Source organism: Zonotrichia leucophrys, chromosome 1A, assembly GCF_028769735.1.
Source record: "Zonotrichia leucophrys gambelii isolate GWCS_2022_RI chromosome 1A, RI_Zleu_2.0, whole genome shotgun sequence".
NCBI classification, from domain to species: Eukaryota; Metazoa; Chordata; class Aves; order Passeriformes; family Passerellidae; genus Zonotrichia; species Zonotrichia leucophrys.
The window spans coordinates 23,548,495-23,565,766 of record NC_088170.1 but is presented as its reverse complement, the minus strand read 5'-3'; the positions used below and the strand labels follow the sequence as shown (position 1 = coordinate 23,565,766).

The 17,272-nt window shown below is 34.1% G+C and overlaps 1 protein-coding gene across 5 annotated transcripts in view; it reads right to left on the bottom strand.

Annotated features, from left to right (window-relative positions):
• Window positions 1–961: 961 nt before the first annotated feature.
• Window positions 962–17,272, bottom strand: part of CPSF6 (cleavage and polyadenylation specific factor 6) — a 31,853-nt gene continuing 15,542 nt past the window's right edge. Inside the window, exons 7-11 of one of the 5 annotated variants that reach the window (XM_064701912.1) lie at window positions 16,154–16,246; window positions 15,037–15,152; window positions 14,586–14,739; window positions 13,800–13,994; window positions 962–13,671 (exon numbers count right to left, since the gene is read on the bottom strand). In XM_064701912.1, the coding sequence (XP_064557982.1) occupies window positions 13,805–13,994; window positions 14,586–14,739; window positions 15,037–15,152; window positions 16,154–16,246 (553 nt within the window). In that variant the 3' untranslated portion in view covers window positions 962–13,671; window positions 13,800–13,804. The remainder of the gene's footprint in view (window positions 13,672–13,799; window positions 13,995–14,585; window positions 14,740–15,036; window positions 15,153–16,153; window positions 16,247–17,272) is intronic. The other 4 variants (XM_064701911.1, XM_064701913.1, XM_064701914.1 and 1 more) reach the window with 4 other exon arrangements.

Sequence of the window (17,272 nt, the reverse complement as noted above, 5' to 3'; positions counted from 1 at the left end):
GTCATGAACGTTGTGTTCTTCCAAGCCAATTATATTAAATTTTTGACTTTTTTTTTGAAACGGTGATTTTTTTCTGACAGGAACACCAGTGTTCTCACATAATCTTACCACTGTCAAGCGGCAGAGGCTCATCACATGCCAAAGGTGGAGCCAACAGCATAGAAAATGATACCAGTAATCTAAGATGGTACAATGGATCTAGCTTGTTTTGTGCCAGAGTGAATGAACTTTGACAAGTATTATGAATATGGAAGTTCAGCACTAGAATGGCACAGTATGGCAATGCAAGTGGCTTTGTGTTTGTAACACAGTGATGTGTTTTATGTAACACAATGTTCTGCTTTAGCAGTTAAAATATTTGCCCATGTAACCCCAGTATCAGGAGTAGTTTTAAATCATCAGAGGATGGTTACTGTCACTCGTACCAAACCAGTATTTTGCACGAAATGAGCTGACAGCAATTCAACCTGCCATAGAGCTGTTTTACAGCCGCTGTGTTTAACACTCACATGCTCTGCAATGATTAACATTTGCCAGGTATAAAGTCAAAGCAAGAAACCAGATTAAAAAGAGGAAGTCCACAGCTCCAAACATTACTATACTGATGTTTGAGTCTGAAAATGTAATTTTAACAGACTGAAACTGCTTTACGTACATGCTTATTTTATTCCCTTTAGTTAACAGACTTCCTGTGGGGGCACTGTATTTTACAGAAAAATAACGTTAGCTTAAAAAAAAAAGTCTGCACTACTCACTGGTTGTAAACTCTAAAAAGTCCAGATAAGGATAAGAGCTAGTATAAACTATTTCTAGATTCAGAAGTAATTACAGCACAGAATCTAGCTGTAAGTATCTTAGAATGTCCACCCTCCAAGTTTTAATGTCTGAAAATTTGAGAAGTCTGGCAATAATGAGAATTGCGAAGAAATTAGACAAGCTGAAATGAAGACAGACAAAAGTATTTTTTCATATAAAAATGGTCTTTATTTCTTCAATACAAGGTAAACTACTATTGCAGTTTAAGACCAACACAAAAGTTGGACAGCAAATTGCTTAACAGTCTCCTAAAGGCTGAAAAAAAGAAACCTATGAAAGCTAAAAGTTGTGCAATATTTCAAGTATAACATCTAAAAAAATGTAATTATCCCTAAATTTACAGATTATTTAAGTACCTCTGCTGAAAATGTTTGAAATCCACATTTGCTAGGATACCATTCTTACCTTGCAGAGAAATAGAGGTCTCCAAAAACTGCAGTATTCAACAGACTCTTTGGCCTGCCAGCATCAGGGAACTGTTTACTATATATATAAAATCCTTTGGAGTCAGGCATTCTGACAAGCATCCATTTCCTTACATTTTGCAATGCAATTCTGCATTCCACCTTGGACAACCCCCTCCTGTATTTCAAACCATTTCTTGAATATTTACTCGTATATCCTTGTGCAAAGCAGGAACCAGGAAATGGAATGGTACAGGAAGACAATACAGCCTTTTGTTTAGAAAGTCAGCAGCGCTGGTAATCATCATAAAAATGTTAGAGTTTACCAAATAGGAATGTATTTCACCTTCAAAACACTTGGCTTTTTTTTTTCCTTTCTTTATTATTTTAAAAAAGGACAACTGCAGTAGTAAGGAATATGAATTTGCAACCACTTATATTTATAAAAGCACACACATTCCTCATTTTCTTACATCTGAAGATCAAAGGAATGTCTGTTTCATAATGTGATAATAATATACACAGTTTAAAATATTTTCTATTACAAAATACTGTGTACAAGAGGGTGAGGCTGAAGTCTATTGAATATACTCTAAAGTGTTATTACTGAAATTATGTAAAAATCACATTACATGGTATGAATAGATAGGAATTTTTACAACTTAAATGCTCCATTCCATCAGGATCAAAAGTATATGTTTACTATTTTCAAGAGACTTCTGTAAAATTAGTGTATTTTGAAGATTTAAGCACAGGCATATGCATCATCCCAGAACCCACTGCAATCACTGGGGCTACAGAAAGGGTTCATGAATTAACAAACATATTATATATAAATGGAATAAGGAGCTTTATTGCATTTTGTCCAACATGGGGGAAAACAAATCGCACACTAACATCAAACCGATGAGCTTCTATACCCCAAACTGCTCCTTAGTAAATTTATCCTCTATAGCTAAATGGAAATCTAAAAATACATGGGATGTCAGACCTCAATAGGGTATGGGGAAGAAAGGGGAGGAAGGCAAAACAAGTACAAAACCAAGAAAACCCCAACTCAACACCCACATCCACCCCAAGCTAGTCTGAAGTATTAATTGCAAGGCATCGTAATTGCAAGAGACAGTATTTCTGCATAAACATCATGATTCATCAGCATGCTGCAACCATTATGTTCAGGACCTGTGCAGTAAATTACCAAAATAATTTGCATCTCAACTGCATCTACATTGTTTCTTTTCTATATTACAATCCTTATTTTGGAAAGAATTCAAATGAATTCATATTTTTATATGGACACTGGCCTGCACTTTCCTTCTCTAAAATCTTGAAGAGTTTATATTTCAATGCAGAAGCAATTTAGTGTCTCAGATCTCTGAAGAGTACCAGTCCTAAATGTGCATGTTTTATATTCAAATCTACATGACTGACAGTATCTTAACGAGCACTGTATCAGGAAATTTAAGGCTGTATCTCAGTTCACACAAGAACCAAAGACAATTTTAACAGGCCATGTATAAAATTCTATAAATAGAAATGGGAGCAATGTCTGTTTAACCTGTACACAAAGAGCAAGTGGATAAGGAAAGAAAATCAGGAATTAGGTATTTCTACAAAGAATGCCATGTATTTTACTAGAAACACAGAAGACAAGTATATACAACATTTAAATCTCCAATTATCCACATACAACTAGGAAAAAAAACCATTTACAAGGGTTTGTGTATGCAACTAAACAATCAGGTAAAAAAATACAGTTAGAAAAACTAAGCCTCACCAATTTCAAAGGAACAAAACGAGAAAGTACTCAGTCCATAAAGAAAAAAGCTAATGTCTAAACTTAATAAAAATATCTTGTTTAACACAAAAAACAGCAGCTATCCAAGCTTATAAGCCACACTGTAAATAAAAATCTGAAGTTCTGACAAAAATTTTCCAAAATGCCATCAGAACAAAAAATATTGGCACAGAAAGCAAAAAAGGAATGAGGGAAAAAAAAAGAAAGACTGTACAGTTTCCAAAATGCTATGTTGTTCTTCTTAAGTACTTTGACCTGTCAAAATGCATAATCCTGTAAAAAATTTACTTTAAAAAAATCACCCTCTACTTCTAAAAAATAAACCACCAAAACAAAGTCTGTTGGTAAAGCACCACCACTCCTAAGTCACTATTTGTTAGTTTTGTCTTTCAAGATAAAGGACATAGCCTTTAGATAATATTTTCAATGTTACTTATAAACTCAATATTTGAAAAAAATTAAGTATTTCCTCAGAGATTATTTCATCCTTTCATCAGCAAAAGGAAATGAAATACAACTGAATGAATATTAAACAGCAGGAGCCATCATGGCATCACCACCATTCAGCAAGTTTCCAAACTGCCATTTCCTGCACGTGTACAGAAAATTGCAAGAACCTTTAGTAAACCAAGACTTGGTAAAAATTCTACTACAGATCCAGTTACACATGATGTACATTAGGCATATTCCTTTTTGGTGTTTATCAGGGTCTTTGGATTTTTTCTGCACATTTTTTTGTTTTATTAAAAAAAAAAAAAAAATCTAACAAAGGAAGCTCACTACAACAAGAGAGTATTACCTAAAATGCAACACAGTACATTTATCTGTTAAAACTAAGAATCTGGAGAACAGGCAGAAATAATGGGCTTCATACAGAGATCTCGTCTCTCAGGTCACAATGGTCATTCTGTTTAACTTACATTATTTACCCCCTGCTATTCTCTCCCTGCTATTTCCATTGCCAGCAATGGAAATATGTGAGTGAGAAATTACAATCTATGTAAAAAGAGCAACAGTCTCAAATCTATTTCAATGTGGACTAAAGTATCAGTTCCTACATAAAATGCTTGTAATGTTACTTTTATTTTAAAATTTCATATATCTACGCAATGGAACACTACTTACCTGCTGCTTTTCCAGTATTAGCTATTCCCAATTTAACTGCTACAGGCAGGTAATTTCTTCCTTAAAGTTATTACACACAGTAGTAAACAATGTTTTTAAGTAAAGAAAACGAAGTTACAACAGTACTGTTTGTAACCAATACCTATTCACAAAAAAAAAGCAAGAAGTGATTCATGACTTGCTTGATACAACTTTCAGTTTTACAAAATATTTAAAGGCAGGTTTCATTTTCAAACCGGATTAAACAAACACGTGAAATATCTTCTCAGAAGCAAATAGTTCAATTAACACCAGTGATCCCATGCGTGAGGAACTGAGGTACACAGTTTAAGAAAAAAAGAAAAAGGGGCAAGTCTGAAGCTGTAGCCAAGTCCAACAGCATCAACCTGACTGCAGGAAACCTGGTTCAATAGTAGGTGCCAAAAATATTAGAGCATTTCAGGCTTATGCAAAACTTTAGCAGTTGCACAAGCTACTGATCCCAACTCAGTAAAGCATAAAAATCACTCACATATGCAAACACAACACTTAAAGCATATGTTTACATTTCTTGAAATCTATGAAATATAAGCACATGCTTTATACGCTCTGGAAAACCAAACAGATTTAAATGCTTTCCTGAACAGGGTAACATTTTAAGTCAGCTGTAAAATCTTCAAAATCGGTAAAAAAGAAATCAAGAGGCTTCTAAGAGTTGCCTCTTAAAGCCATCTGAGGTCTTGAAACTTAACTTAAAACATTAAGTACAGCTATTTGAACGAGTGACAACTCCAAGAGTGTGTCTGTTACATAACATTTTACAATAGACTAAAAGCGAGCCTTTGTGCAAGGCTGACTGAAATGAAGCTTTTGCAGCTTTTACGAAATTTGCTTGCATTTGACACCTGATGAAATTTAAAACAAATTCTTTAATTTGACGCCTACTTTCACTGAGTGCTCCATTAATTTGTTTTTAGGTAAATTTACAAAACCTCATTTGACAAATTTAATCAGTGCCATTTTTTGCTAAAGACATTTTAAATATTGCCCACTGGTGAACAAGGACATACAAATGTACCTTCTCTTTTATATGCATGTGTGAATAAACCCCAAAGTATTAAGAAAATACCAAACCCATGAAGTCATAAAAATGGTAACATCTTGTTTCTTCTGGCACATTTCTAATATACAACTATGTACAGACTGCTACGGCCTTGGGGTGGACAGGGAACACACACAAGCACTATTACTATAAAACTGTAAACAACTGCAGGATTTTGGGTGTTTTAAACCTAACCTTTCTACCCCTTATTATGGGCAGTTTAAGTTCATATGAACAGTTTAAGTTTATATTAACTCTAGTGTCAATCAGGATCAAGGCTGTATGAGAGATAAAATTTTCAGTGTGCTAAAAATCACAGACCTGGGACTATCTCACCTCAGAACAACCGACCACAGAGAGCTGCAGTTTTTACAGTTTTATAAGTCAATTAGCAAATTCACAAGCCACCTAGGTAAACACTGCTAAAAAGCAAAACAGAATTAAAGGTTTCACGTAACCACCTATTTTTGTATCAAAATTGAGTGGGAGAGCGCAACATTAGTATGTTTAACTCGCTGAATCCAAGATTAGGTTGAGGCATAGGCAAGAACTATTGCGATGTTTCTGAAGACAGCATCAATGTTTTCATTGTAACATTATCTTTAAATATTGCTGAACACATGACTTTCCCTGAGGTGTAAACATCAAATAACTTGAACAGCTTTACACATCAGCCCCATTAAACAGTTTATTACAACACTACATCTACTGTAATCAGTGGTGCTGTGTACAGACATTATATGAACAGTTTAACATGAACAAACTACTATAAAAACAAGCATTTACTTGACTTTTTTCAATTGCTTGCACATTATAATTGCCAAATGTATATAACCAGTAATAAAGTTGCAAAAGCTATAAGGTTTAAATCACACAGGTTTCCCTCAAATAAAACAGTTAAGCAACATAAAAAAGTAAAAGAGCTACTGGTTACCATGTATGCAGATTTGCTTTATTCAGATCTATTCCTGTTCATATTATCCATGAATCCTTACAGGCTCAGTTCAATCACATGAAGCAAACTGCTGGACAAGCATCTTTCCTTGAAGAATGTATCTTGTCTTGCACGCTGTTCCTCTTCCTTCAGCTGTAATGTGTCAAAATTTGTGATGTAGATTTTGCTACTCCCCAAAACACACAGAAAATTGTTGGCTTATCTATACATACACAACTCGTGCATCTACTTCACCGTGATGTTACTAACATAAAATACCCAGAAGCAGTAGCTACTCATTTGAAGTTGTTTTCTAATACAGTAATTAAAAATAAGATTAATGCTGTTGAACAATGAAGTTGAAAGAATATAAACTTCACAGTTAAAGTACTGATGATAAAGAAATAACTACTGCTTCTGTGCCTGACTGTCAAATTTATATAGAACACTTCCTAAAGTATGCATTCTGCAAGAGTAACTGAACAAGAATTTCAAGTAATTTTACCACAATTAGATTTTTACATTTTTACCTGCCCACTTACATAAGTTTTAAGATGGTTTGACATTTAAGTAATTAATTGATTATATAATGAAGTGGATGGCTCACAGCTCAGTAACATTTAAAAGCACACAGAATCTGACACCAGTATTTCAAAAGACTAGTGGCAAGCTGGATGGGGTTCACATCTAAAAATACACACTTGCAATTATGCACAAGAACCCACTTTTCAATTAATACAATGTAGATTTGCAGGTTTCCTCACCTCCTTGCCCTTGAAAAAACCCCAAGCCCTACTTCCTGCTCTCATCTATTTTGGCAAATCAGGGAACCACACAATTCAAAGTTAATTATTGTAAGAGTTCACAAAATACTTGGGATAGTATAATTTCATACACTGGATTTCAGTTGAATTCCATTACAAAACAATTAGCTACCTTAATTTCATTAATAATTCACAATTTCAACACTCAATTTCAAAATAGTTTCAATCAAGTTCTTTTAAAAACCCAACACATTAAATTATTCGTTTGAAAACCAAGGCATTTAGAGAAGCAATTTCATGAACATGCAACAGTACACAGCTGTCAAATATTCTTCTATTAGTACAATACTTTCAAAGCTGGGAAAACTAAGTATGCAATTTTTCTTAATTTCCTCAAAATGACTGTTAACAATAACTTTTAAAAATTCCAAAGTATAACCAAGTTTATCCTATACACTATAGTATGCACATAAACTAATCCCGATCAGTAAGTGAAATGTCTTCTCTTATTCACAGATTTTGTTCCCAGGTCCTGAATGCATCAACAACTACTTTTGGGGAAGTTCCTTCCCCAGAGGCCAGTGTTTCCATGGGAGTTATGTATTTCTGAAATTAATTAGTAGCAAAGTGACAAGGTGCTAGCTCCACAAGAAAAACACGTTGGGAGCTGTGAGCTAAGTTAGCACAAACAGACAGGAGAGAATCTCAGTTTTCTAGTGGAGAAACTCACTACTTGACAGCTGTGAGACTGCACATCAGAATTTGCTGCTCTCATCATACAATTGCTGCAGCCAGAATTATGGATCTTGATTATGTCCATGGCAACAGTTAATAGATCCAAAGTGCCCTATATATGATTTAATACTACCATAAGAAAGCTCCCGTTCCTGGGAATAATTTGCTATATCTGTAAAGGTACTTATGGATCTACAGGAACTTCAAAGAATGCACAATAAAGTGAATTTAGGATTAACGCTTTTTGGTATACGGCTTTTAAGATGGTCAGCGCCACACTGAGCCTTTGTTTTTGAAAACATGACCAACTAAAATCCAAAGTAGTGTACATTTCAGTTCCAAGTATTCTGCCACTGTATCTTGGCAAAACTGGAAACTCCTGTGGTTCCAAAAAGAAATAAATCTGTATGGATTATACCTGCATGCTCAGCCTTTTTCAGTATTCTACAAGCAAGTAGAATATTGAAGAAACAAAAAACTTTTTAAAAAATTAAATCTCTAGTCAGTATTTCTTGGCATCTTTTCCATCTGCCTCAAGCTCATACATAAGCTATCTGTCCCAAGCATGTGTTAGATTTGTACAATTTAACACCAGACAGCAATCAGTTTCTCAGCATTTCTAGTGAAATTTACCAACTCTATCCAAATTTCAGACTTAGGTGTTGAATGGAAATTTTGTGGTTTAAAAGTTAGGGGTTTATGCCAGAACATTGCACAAATGAAATCCCAGAACTTGAGTGATCAAACATTTCTATATTTATGCAAGATGCAACTTGAGCACTTTTTACCCACAAAAACACATTCTTACAACAAAACCCCAGTAATTTCTTATATATATATATATATAAATATATATAGATATATCAAAAGCATCTTGCAATAGCAGCTCTAATTTTTCCCTTTAATTCAAATTATCCAAACATTCACATAAAAGCTTTAAACAGCCTTTAAAAGTTTGAAAATTCTACAGCAATTTTAAAGCTGTATATACATACAACCCTCAAATTTGATTATAGTAGTTTATTTTCAGAGATTGGATTTCAATCTCACATGTTCACATTTCAGTAAAATGCACAAGAGATACATTTGTTATTATATCCTAAACACTCCTATGAATTACTTCATGTAATTCTCCTTTATTTTATTCTATACATGAAGAAAAAGAAATACACAAACAAAAAACCCCAGAGAAAATACCAGCTTAGAAGTCAAACCTACATTCCAGAACATCACAAAATACCCCAAATATTGTGATGCTTTAGCTGTAACATAGTGAGCAAGAAGGAATTTCAAGCTTGACTTTCTATTTGTCTTTCAGCATGTAAGCACAGATATTCATGTGGTTCTGTTCACTAGACACGTACAGATTATTTAATCAGCACTAGCATCTTCTCACATTTGTTGCCTGCTACCCCCTCTTATTTTGAGTGTACTTACCTGCAGTCTTTGCTCAGTCTTAGTGTATAATTTAAGATCAACACAACAACAATTTCATGACTGTATATCAATAATTTTACGTGGGGGGAAATCCTCCTAAACTAATTTAATTTGTCAGGTATCTTTCTTCTATTATCCCAGCCTATCTATTCATCAAAACTAACTGATGAACACAGAGGTGCGTTCAGAAAATTCAATCTTTAGTTTACAGGTTAAAAAGATATTAATTATTAGCAAGTATTTTTCACATTCATATATGAGGGAGAGACAAAAAGGTAGATCAAGCTGCCACATGTGTCTCTTCTTTTTTTTTTTTTGGTAAAAAGAAATCTTAGTTCTCAAACCACAATGAGCAAAAGTAAAAAAGTGATTTTTTTCATTCTTTGAAGAACATTGGCAAACCAACATTTTCACTACTGTATTTCATACATGCAAAAGTTTCTTGGGGAACTTTTCACACAGATCAAATTTGTCAAAACTAATGAATTCACAAATAAAGAAGCCCAGGATATGAGGAAAAAAAATATGTGTGTCTACAGACACCTCAGAAGTCAGTAAAATTACAGCAACATATTTATGGAAAAAAGTAATAAAAGTTATTCATTTGAAAATAAGTGGCATAAGATATTTGTTCATTTTTTAAATCCTCGTTTCACCCTCAAGAAAATCAATTCATCACTGAACATTAAGAGACAAACTCTGTATTTCTGCAAAGCACCAGAGTAATAGTTAAAACAGATTTTAAGAAGCACATAAACCAGTGGCACTGCTTGCCTCTATTCATGTTATACTGGATTGCAAATACTGAATCAGATGCACAAAGCATCATTTCTCTGGTGAATGCTAAATACAGAAGAATAGTGCCAGCCCCACATAAAACACACAGTTAAGAAAAAAGAAAGAAATTAGGTAAACAATATTAATAATAGTTCAACACTGAGACCTGATATAATTCTAGACAGGTATATATACCCAGGTCTTGAACAATGTTACCACATGATTCACTTAATATTAACTAGAAGCTTATTATTAAAATAGCCTATTAAAAGCAAGCATTTGCCAATTCATTCCAAGTTTTCTTAAAAGGCTAATTTCATACTTCACTTGATGTTTAAGTGGTTATTAGCACAGTTACAGAACCATTCCAACTTAGAGAAGCAAAAATATAATGAATACTATGTACTATGTAAGCCATCAGTACCACTTCCCCTCCTACTAACACAAAAAAATCCAACCATGTTATTTCTTCAATCACTCTAAAGCTGAAAGTAATTTCAGAGTGATCTGAGAGCAGAAAAAGCATACAAGCCTCAAACTTCTAATTACTTTGCTTACAGTGGTTTGAGAGCAGAAAAATCAGAGAATAAACATGAAATATGGAGTACAAAGTCTACATACATATCAACTGTTACAATGCTGTGGTTTTGTCTTTGCAATTCAATCCAAATCCAGTTTAAATAGGAAATAATCAATCAACCCAGTAACAAAAACATAAAATGAAAAACTTAACATTCAGCAGTTATAGAAATTCAGACAGATTAAGATTGGGACAATGTATCAGCTAGAAATACATTATTGATTCTCAGTAAAAAAAAAAATTCTGCCTAACAAGTCAGGACTCATGCTGATGAAGTTACATTACTATTCTGTTTGTACACATTAATTCTGCTAATTACCGTTCTATTGGGTTCTCAGTTTTTTTGATTTATACAGGTTAGACACTTGCCTTAAATCCATTGTTCTTTTTTATTATTTAAAAATATATCTTTTATAATTATATTTGCTTTCTATGAGCAAAGGCAAGATGTTCCAAAGAAGCATTCAGTTTATAGTAATTCAGGAGAAGGGGTTGTCAATGCACATGAAGTTTTAGTCAAGTGAAGGCACAAAAATATTGCAACAATTTGATTTTAAATCATGAAGTGTACAAACAGAAGTGTAAATACCTGATATGGTACAACTAAAGTTTTTAAAGTTTTGCTGTTATAAACATATTTTGTAAGTTATTCCAATTTAAGCCATCTCTATAAATGTAATACAGAACAAACAGAATTTCACTGTTCACAAAAGTTTTCACAATGGACCCTTAGAATCCTTCTGAACTAGACGTGTAACATTTTGGAAAAAATGCCAGTACAGTATCACAGTCATGACTATAGGTACACAATAAAGGAGAAATATAAGTGCCATTCATAGGGTGCAGGCACAGAGGCAACTTCATGTTTTCTGGCAAAACACAGTAATATGGGAAATAACTCGTTTCAGCACTGTTGATATTTATTAAATGACTGAGTGTTAAATCAGTTTATGAATATTATTCAATGTAAAAAATGAAACAAAAAATGTATGGGAACATACATCTTAGTGAAAATGAAACATACAAACCAGGAGATAACTGTATTTCTTTTATATGTGCATGTGTGTGTGTATAAATATATAAAAACAAAACTACAATAAACCTCTTCTTCATTAAGACAGAAACAAGACAAACTGTTTACAACTTAACTTAAAAAAATACCAAATGCTTTACTTTACATGTAGAATACTAAATTTGGCATTTAAATCAAGTTCTTAGGACCTATTTTCTTTGCACAAGGGAATCTTACCAAGTCCCCCTTTTGAAAGAAAAGAGAAATCCCAGCACACAACAAAGCTGAAGGATCTTGCAAATATAAAGCCCACATGAACTGAGACTGAAATCACAGCCTCAGTGCAAATTATGCTTCAGAAATTATAAAATGCAACCTAATGCTGTTTGACATATATTCTTGGGGTAAGAGTAGGAAATCTGTACTTGGCACAGTAAATCTGGATCTATGTGCATAACACTAAATACACAAAAATCAAAGCTAGATCAGTAAATTATGTCAAGGGTTAAAAAAAAAGTATCTTTCATTTTTCATTCCAGGCTATTAGCCATTTTTAGTATGCTTTACTCATCTCCACCAGAAGGAAAACACTCTGGAAATGTATCCATTACTCAGCTCAATGGTTACCTCTATTAGTAACAATTATTTGCAAATATCAAAAATATGCAGCTACTATAAAAGGCAAAAACCCAGTTCAACAAAAGAATTTACATTTACTTTTGTTATACCTGTATTTTTACATTCTCTTATTTTACAATTAAGAACCAGAGTTGATATTTTTGATTTTTTGATATTTAGTTGAAATTCTAGAAATATTTCTACCAATCCATTTTTAATGGCAAAAAGTAGCACTAACAGAAATATACTGCCAACTTTATTTCAGCTACCATGTTCCACCTTCCTATTTAAGCCTTTGATTCCCCTTCTTTAAGTCTGTTATTTCTTTTTGTGTCCCCTGCTGGTTCATGAACCTGACACAACATCCCACTCAACTCTCAACACTCTTAGAGCATTTACTACCATAATTTGTTCTCTCCCAGAGGAGTGGCAGTGACACAAAGAGCCTGACTGAAAAACTAACATTTAAGACATACAGAACTGTATTTTCACTTAGGACTATACTACATTTTATTTGACTTTTGTAAGTTTTGCTCTGTAACATCTATAAATGAACTCCCATGAATAAAAAAACATATGCAAATCTGGAAACTAAATCTGAAGTTAAATGTAAGAAATGGAAGCTGGGCAGACAGGCATGTCTACAAACTTCAATTTCAGTGCAGATGTAGTGGAAGTTCTTTCAAGAAGAGAAAAGGCCACTGGAGAGTCACTACTAGGTAGGGTTGGTTTTTTTTTTCAATTGTCAAATATAAGGAATCATGGGAATTAGGAATCAACCCTAAAAATGGTACATTATATAATGTCAACATTTCTATGTATTTTAAAGCAGTGCATTGAAAAAAAATCATTGTTGAGTGTGCTACTCTAGCTATCTAGACATTTGATGCATACAAGACTTCAGATACACGAAACAAAAGAGCATGTTAGTTTGTGAGCAACCAGAAAAGAATTCTAGTGTTACATATTTGTTTACTAGTCTTCAGAAAATGACTTTACTACCAGAAGGGGGATGGACTGAAAAATCAGGGTGGTGGGCAGCAACTGGAAATAAATTTTACTGAAGGTTAATACCTGGATTTAGCTAGAAAGCAGAAGATACTGACAGGTCACATTTCATAACATAAAGAGCAAAATCTGGTTATATTTCCTGAATTTGACTAAAACTCACCAGGAAAAAAATAAAACAAAAGCAACACAAAACAAAACAACAAAACCCACAAAATCACCACCGCACCTTTGCAAGGACAACTGTACGGACACTGAAATAATCCACACACAATCTACGAAGGGCTAAGTGCTACAGTCTTTACAGAAGTATAATTTAAAATACAAAATTAGTATTTTTAAATACAATTAAGAAATGAAACTGTAAAACTCATATAATCTTTCAAGATTACAAAGAGAACAGTCTGACTTATTGCCTTTTTAAGAAGTGGTTCAATCACATTTCATAAAAACTGAGAACACTATTATCAGCCAAAATAAGAGAAGTGGCATGCAGAATGTAGAAGATAATTGCACAAATACCTGCTCCCTCCCAAGATGAGTTAATTACCTGTTATTACTTACCTATGTTCATGTCAGGTGCTGCAAGAAGAAAGTGATTCAGTACATACTGAAGGATCATTTAAAGCCAGACATGAATGGTATAAATACATCTAGAGGGGTTATTTTAGCAAGTCGGTGAAGCTCAAGAAGACAAAAGAAATGCTCACCTTCTTTAACGGTGACGATATTCTCTCTCTCTGTCCCGTTCTCTGTCACGATCTCTGTCACGATCGCGGTGCCTCTCCCGCTCCCGGCTCCTTTCCCGGTAATAGTCATCGTGACGGTCTCTACTACGTGATTTGTGCCGCCTGCTTTTTTCTCGTGACCTACTGTGGTCCCTCTCTCTGGATCGTTCACGTCTTCTAAAAGAAATTACTTCATTAATTTTTTTCCTCAAGATATTTGTCATCCCCATGCTGGTTTTGTACTCTGCTTACGAGTATGAATTTGATCAAAAATAGGTATAAGGGTAAGATCTGTTCATTGTGATGCAGGTATATTTTTGTATATAACATTAAAGATGCCTGGTACAAACAGTGGTGGCTAAGAACTCAGTTACAGATAGTAAGAGGCTCCCACTTTCTAATGTAGCAAGGAAAAATCAAAGTACATACTCAGAATGGAGGATGACTGAAATCAGCTGGGGGAAATGCACCACATATCAAACAATCACTACAGCATGGCTGCTAATCTGCATATGGAAAATATGGGCCAAAACCACTAAATAAAACTAAGAGTTAAATTGAAGCTAGTCAGATCAATTTTGATAAGAGGGTTAATTAAAAGGCAGCTTTCCTAGGTTCAGGAAATCTTTATTTAGTTCCTTCACACATTTCCTGTGCAACTCAGCAAATCACTGACTTCTTACAAGCCTTAGTTTCTTCTCTGTAAACTAGTCCTGCACCACACCTTCTCTTTTCTAAGTAAGAGCAGATGGAAGAGGAAAGTTTTACCTGGATCCAGAACCATAAGACTTGGACTCAATTCCATGAAGGCAGTCCTGAAGAGAGCTAATAAGCACTTTGCAGCGATCATCTGCAGATACTTTGGACTGTTTGATTAAGGAAATTGCAGTTACCAAGGTCTCTATAGCACTTCCATAGTCCCCTGAAAAGATCAGAAGATTATGCAAATTAAAACACAGATTTTTATCTGTAACAGTATTACCATTTTGCATCTAGACAATTTACTCTAACACCAAATATTAAAATACTGTCCTGATCAGTACTCAGGTTTTCTTAGAAACTAACAGAAGCACAGTACAAAATCAGTCATAAGTTGCATCTACATTCAGCGTTCTATCAGGAAAATGGGGCTTCAGCCCTTTCAGATTCCTAATTTTTAAAAAACCCTATAAATTCTTTTCAGTTGGGTAGAATAAAAGACACATTGAGTTTTACTAACCAGCACTGGCATCTGATACAGCTCTTGAAATGGCACTGCTTGAGATTGCCCTATTTCTATTCATGATTTCTTCAAATTCTGCTTCACTTAAAGGTGTCCTCGCAGCATCCATTTCTCTGCAAGCAATAAAACTAGTATTTAAAATGTTAAGGAGAACTTCAGAGGCTATCATTGCAATTTCAACAATCCAAGTTTGCAATTTTAAGCAGTGACAAACAGAAAAGAAAGCAGGATCTGGGTTTGGTTTTGGTTTTTGTTAAGGACCATCGTTACAATACAAAATCCTGAAAGCTTAAAAAAAAAAACCAAAAATACCCCAACAAACCAACCAAACAAAAAACCCCAAAAGAAACAATTAAGACATTGCTGTATAAATAGACTTTTTTTTTTTGGTTCATCCCATCTATTTCAAACATTCGGCAGCACTTAATATTGTGCTTGACAAATATTTACAATTTTCGCAAAATCCTTGAAGGTACGTAAATAGATATTCCCAACTGAATGGATGTGGAAATACATGTACATAGGCAATGCAGCTTTGAGCAAAATTAGAGAAAATTTTCATAACAGTACTGGAATCAGAACTATATGATCCTGTTTCCCAGATCTTAACTAAGACCAGAATGCTGTAACTTTTGAAAAACGTATATAGTTATCATCTTTAAAACACTCAATTTTCTGAATGATAGGTCAGCATTTTACAGCAATTTTTTTTCTTAAATTTCTGGTCAAGTTTAAGGTACTCCAATTTAATCTCCCTACTAGTCACAGTAAGGAGGAAGCAATAAAGCAGAATCCTTGTGCTCATTACACTTCAATTATCAGCTACCTATACAGGGTTTGCAAAGTAACAGAAGTAAACCTAAATTTTCCCAAAAGTTTTGCAGTGTCCTATTAGCCAGTCTCTGTGTCACATAGAAAATTTGGAGAAATGTGTTAAGAGATAAATGCTGAGACTGTCAAACTGGCCCACTGCTTGATATTTCTAGAACAGTGTTAGTTCTTCTGGTAGAAAGAAAATGCAGAATAATAAGCAATGCTATCCTCTTAATTGCAAGAAGTGGAACAAGATCCTATAGCCAGTTTAGCATAAGAGGAAATGTCTAAAAATTCATACCTCCCTGAGTTTTGAGTATTATTTTTCGTGTGCCTCCCATAGAATGGAATATGTAATTTTTCTCTTATGGACATGTTATTTCCAGTGAAACGCCTATGATATATAATTAATGACAATTTAAATAGTTATGGATGATAGCTTCAACATTATTAATGAAAATACTGGACAGTAGTAAGTTATACTGTCCTATTCCCACTCCTTCCCTCCCCAGACATTCTATAAACTGCAGACAACCTTGATTTAGTCCATCAAAAAACACCCAACACCTTACTGTTATATATTTTAGGCAATTAAGCCAAATGCTTGGATTTCTAGAGGTTTTTTTTGTATGAACATCACATTTACACAAATGCTTGGGGGTTTTAAACTTTGCGGTAAAAAAAGAATCAAAGCACAGTATCTTTGCAGGAAACATTTTAAGCCAGAAAAGTGTGTCTCATGCTAGCAGTAAAATTGTTACTGAAAAATTCAAATCTAACTACGTAAAATCATCTCTTACAATTTATGCCATAATTTTTGACAAATACAAATATGGTGAAAATCAAGAAACAGCAGCAAGACAGAGATGCTTGAAATCACAGATGAAAAAGATGTTTCAAACAAGATGTGAAAAACTTGACAAGTCAAGTCAGGGACTTAAGAACTCTGTCACATATAGGATTAACCACAGGAAAAGCCACTGCTACAAACACAGCAAGATTGCACCAAATGAGCAGAAACATCTTGATAGGAAAGGAAGGTAAAAGTCTTGCAGTAAATTCACACCTGGCTTTTAAGACAAACACTAAATTTTAATTAAATTCTGAAGAAAAAAGGGACAAGCAACACTGCTGAAAGATGAAAATGGTATGACCTCAACATATGCACATACTCAAAAAGGAAAACTCCAGAGCATTCTTAAAAGGCAGCCTGCAAAGCACCATGATACAGGTAAAAGTCAGAATTTCAAGTTAAGACAGAAGCACAACCAGAAGCTGCTGCATAAGAAATGATATATAAGTTTACATGTAGAACACATGGAATGATGACACTGCCAAATACAGCAAAGACAAACAGTTCAGAGCTGAAAAGGGAAGTGAGATTACTGGTGTTGCATTTCAGGATTTTCCTCCTGCTGCA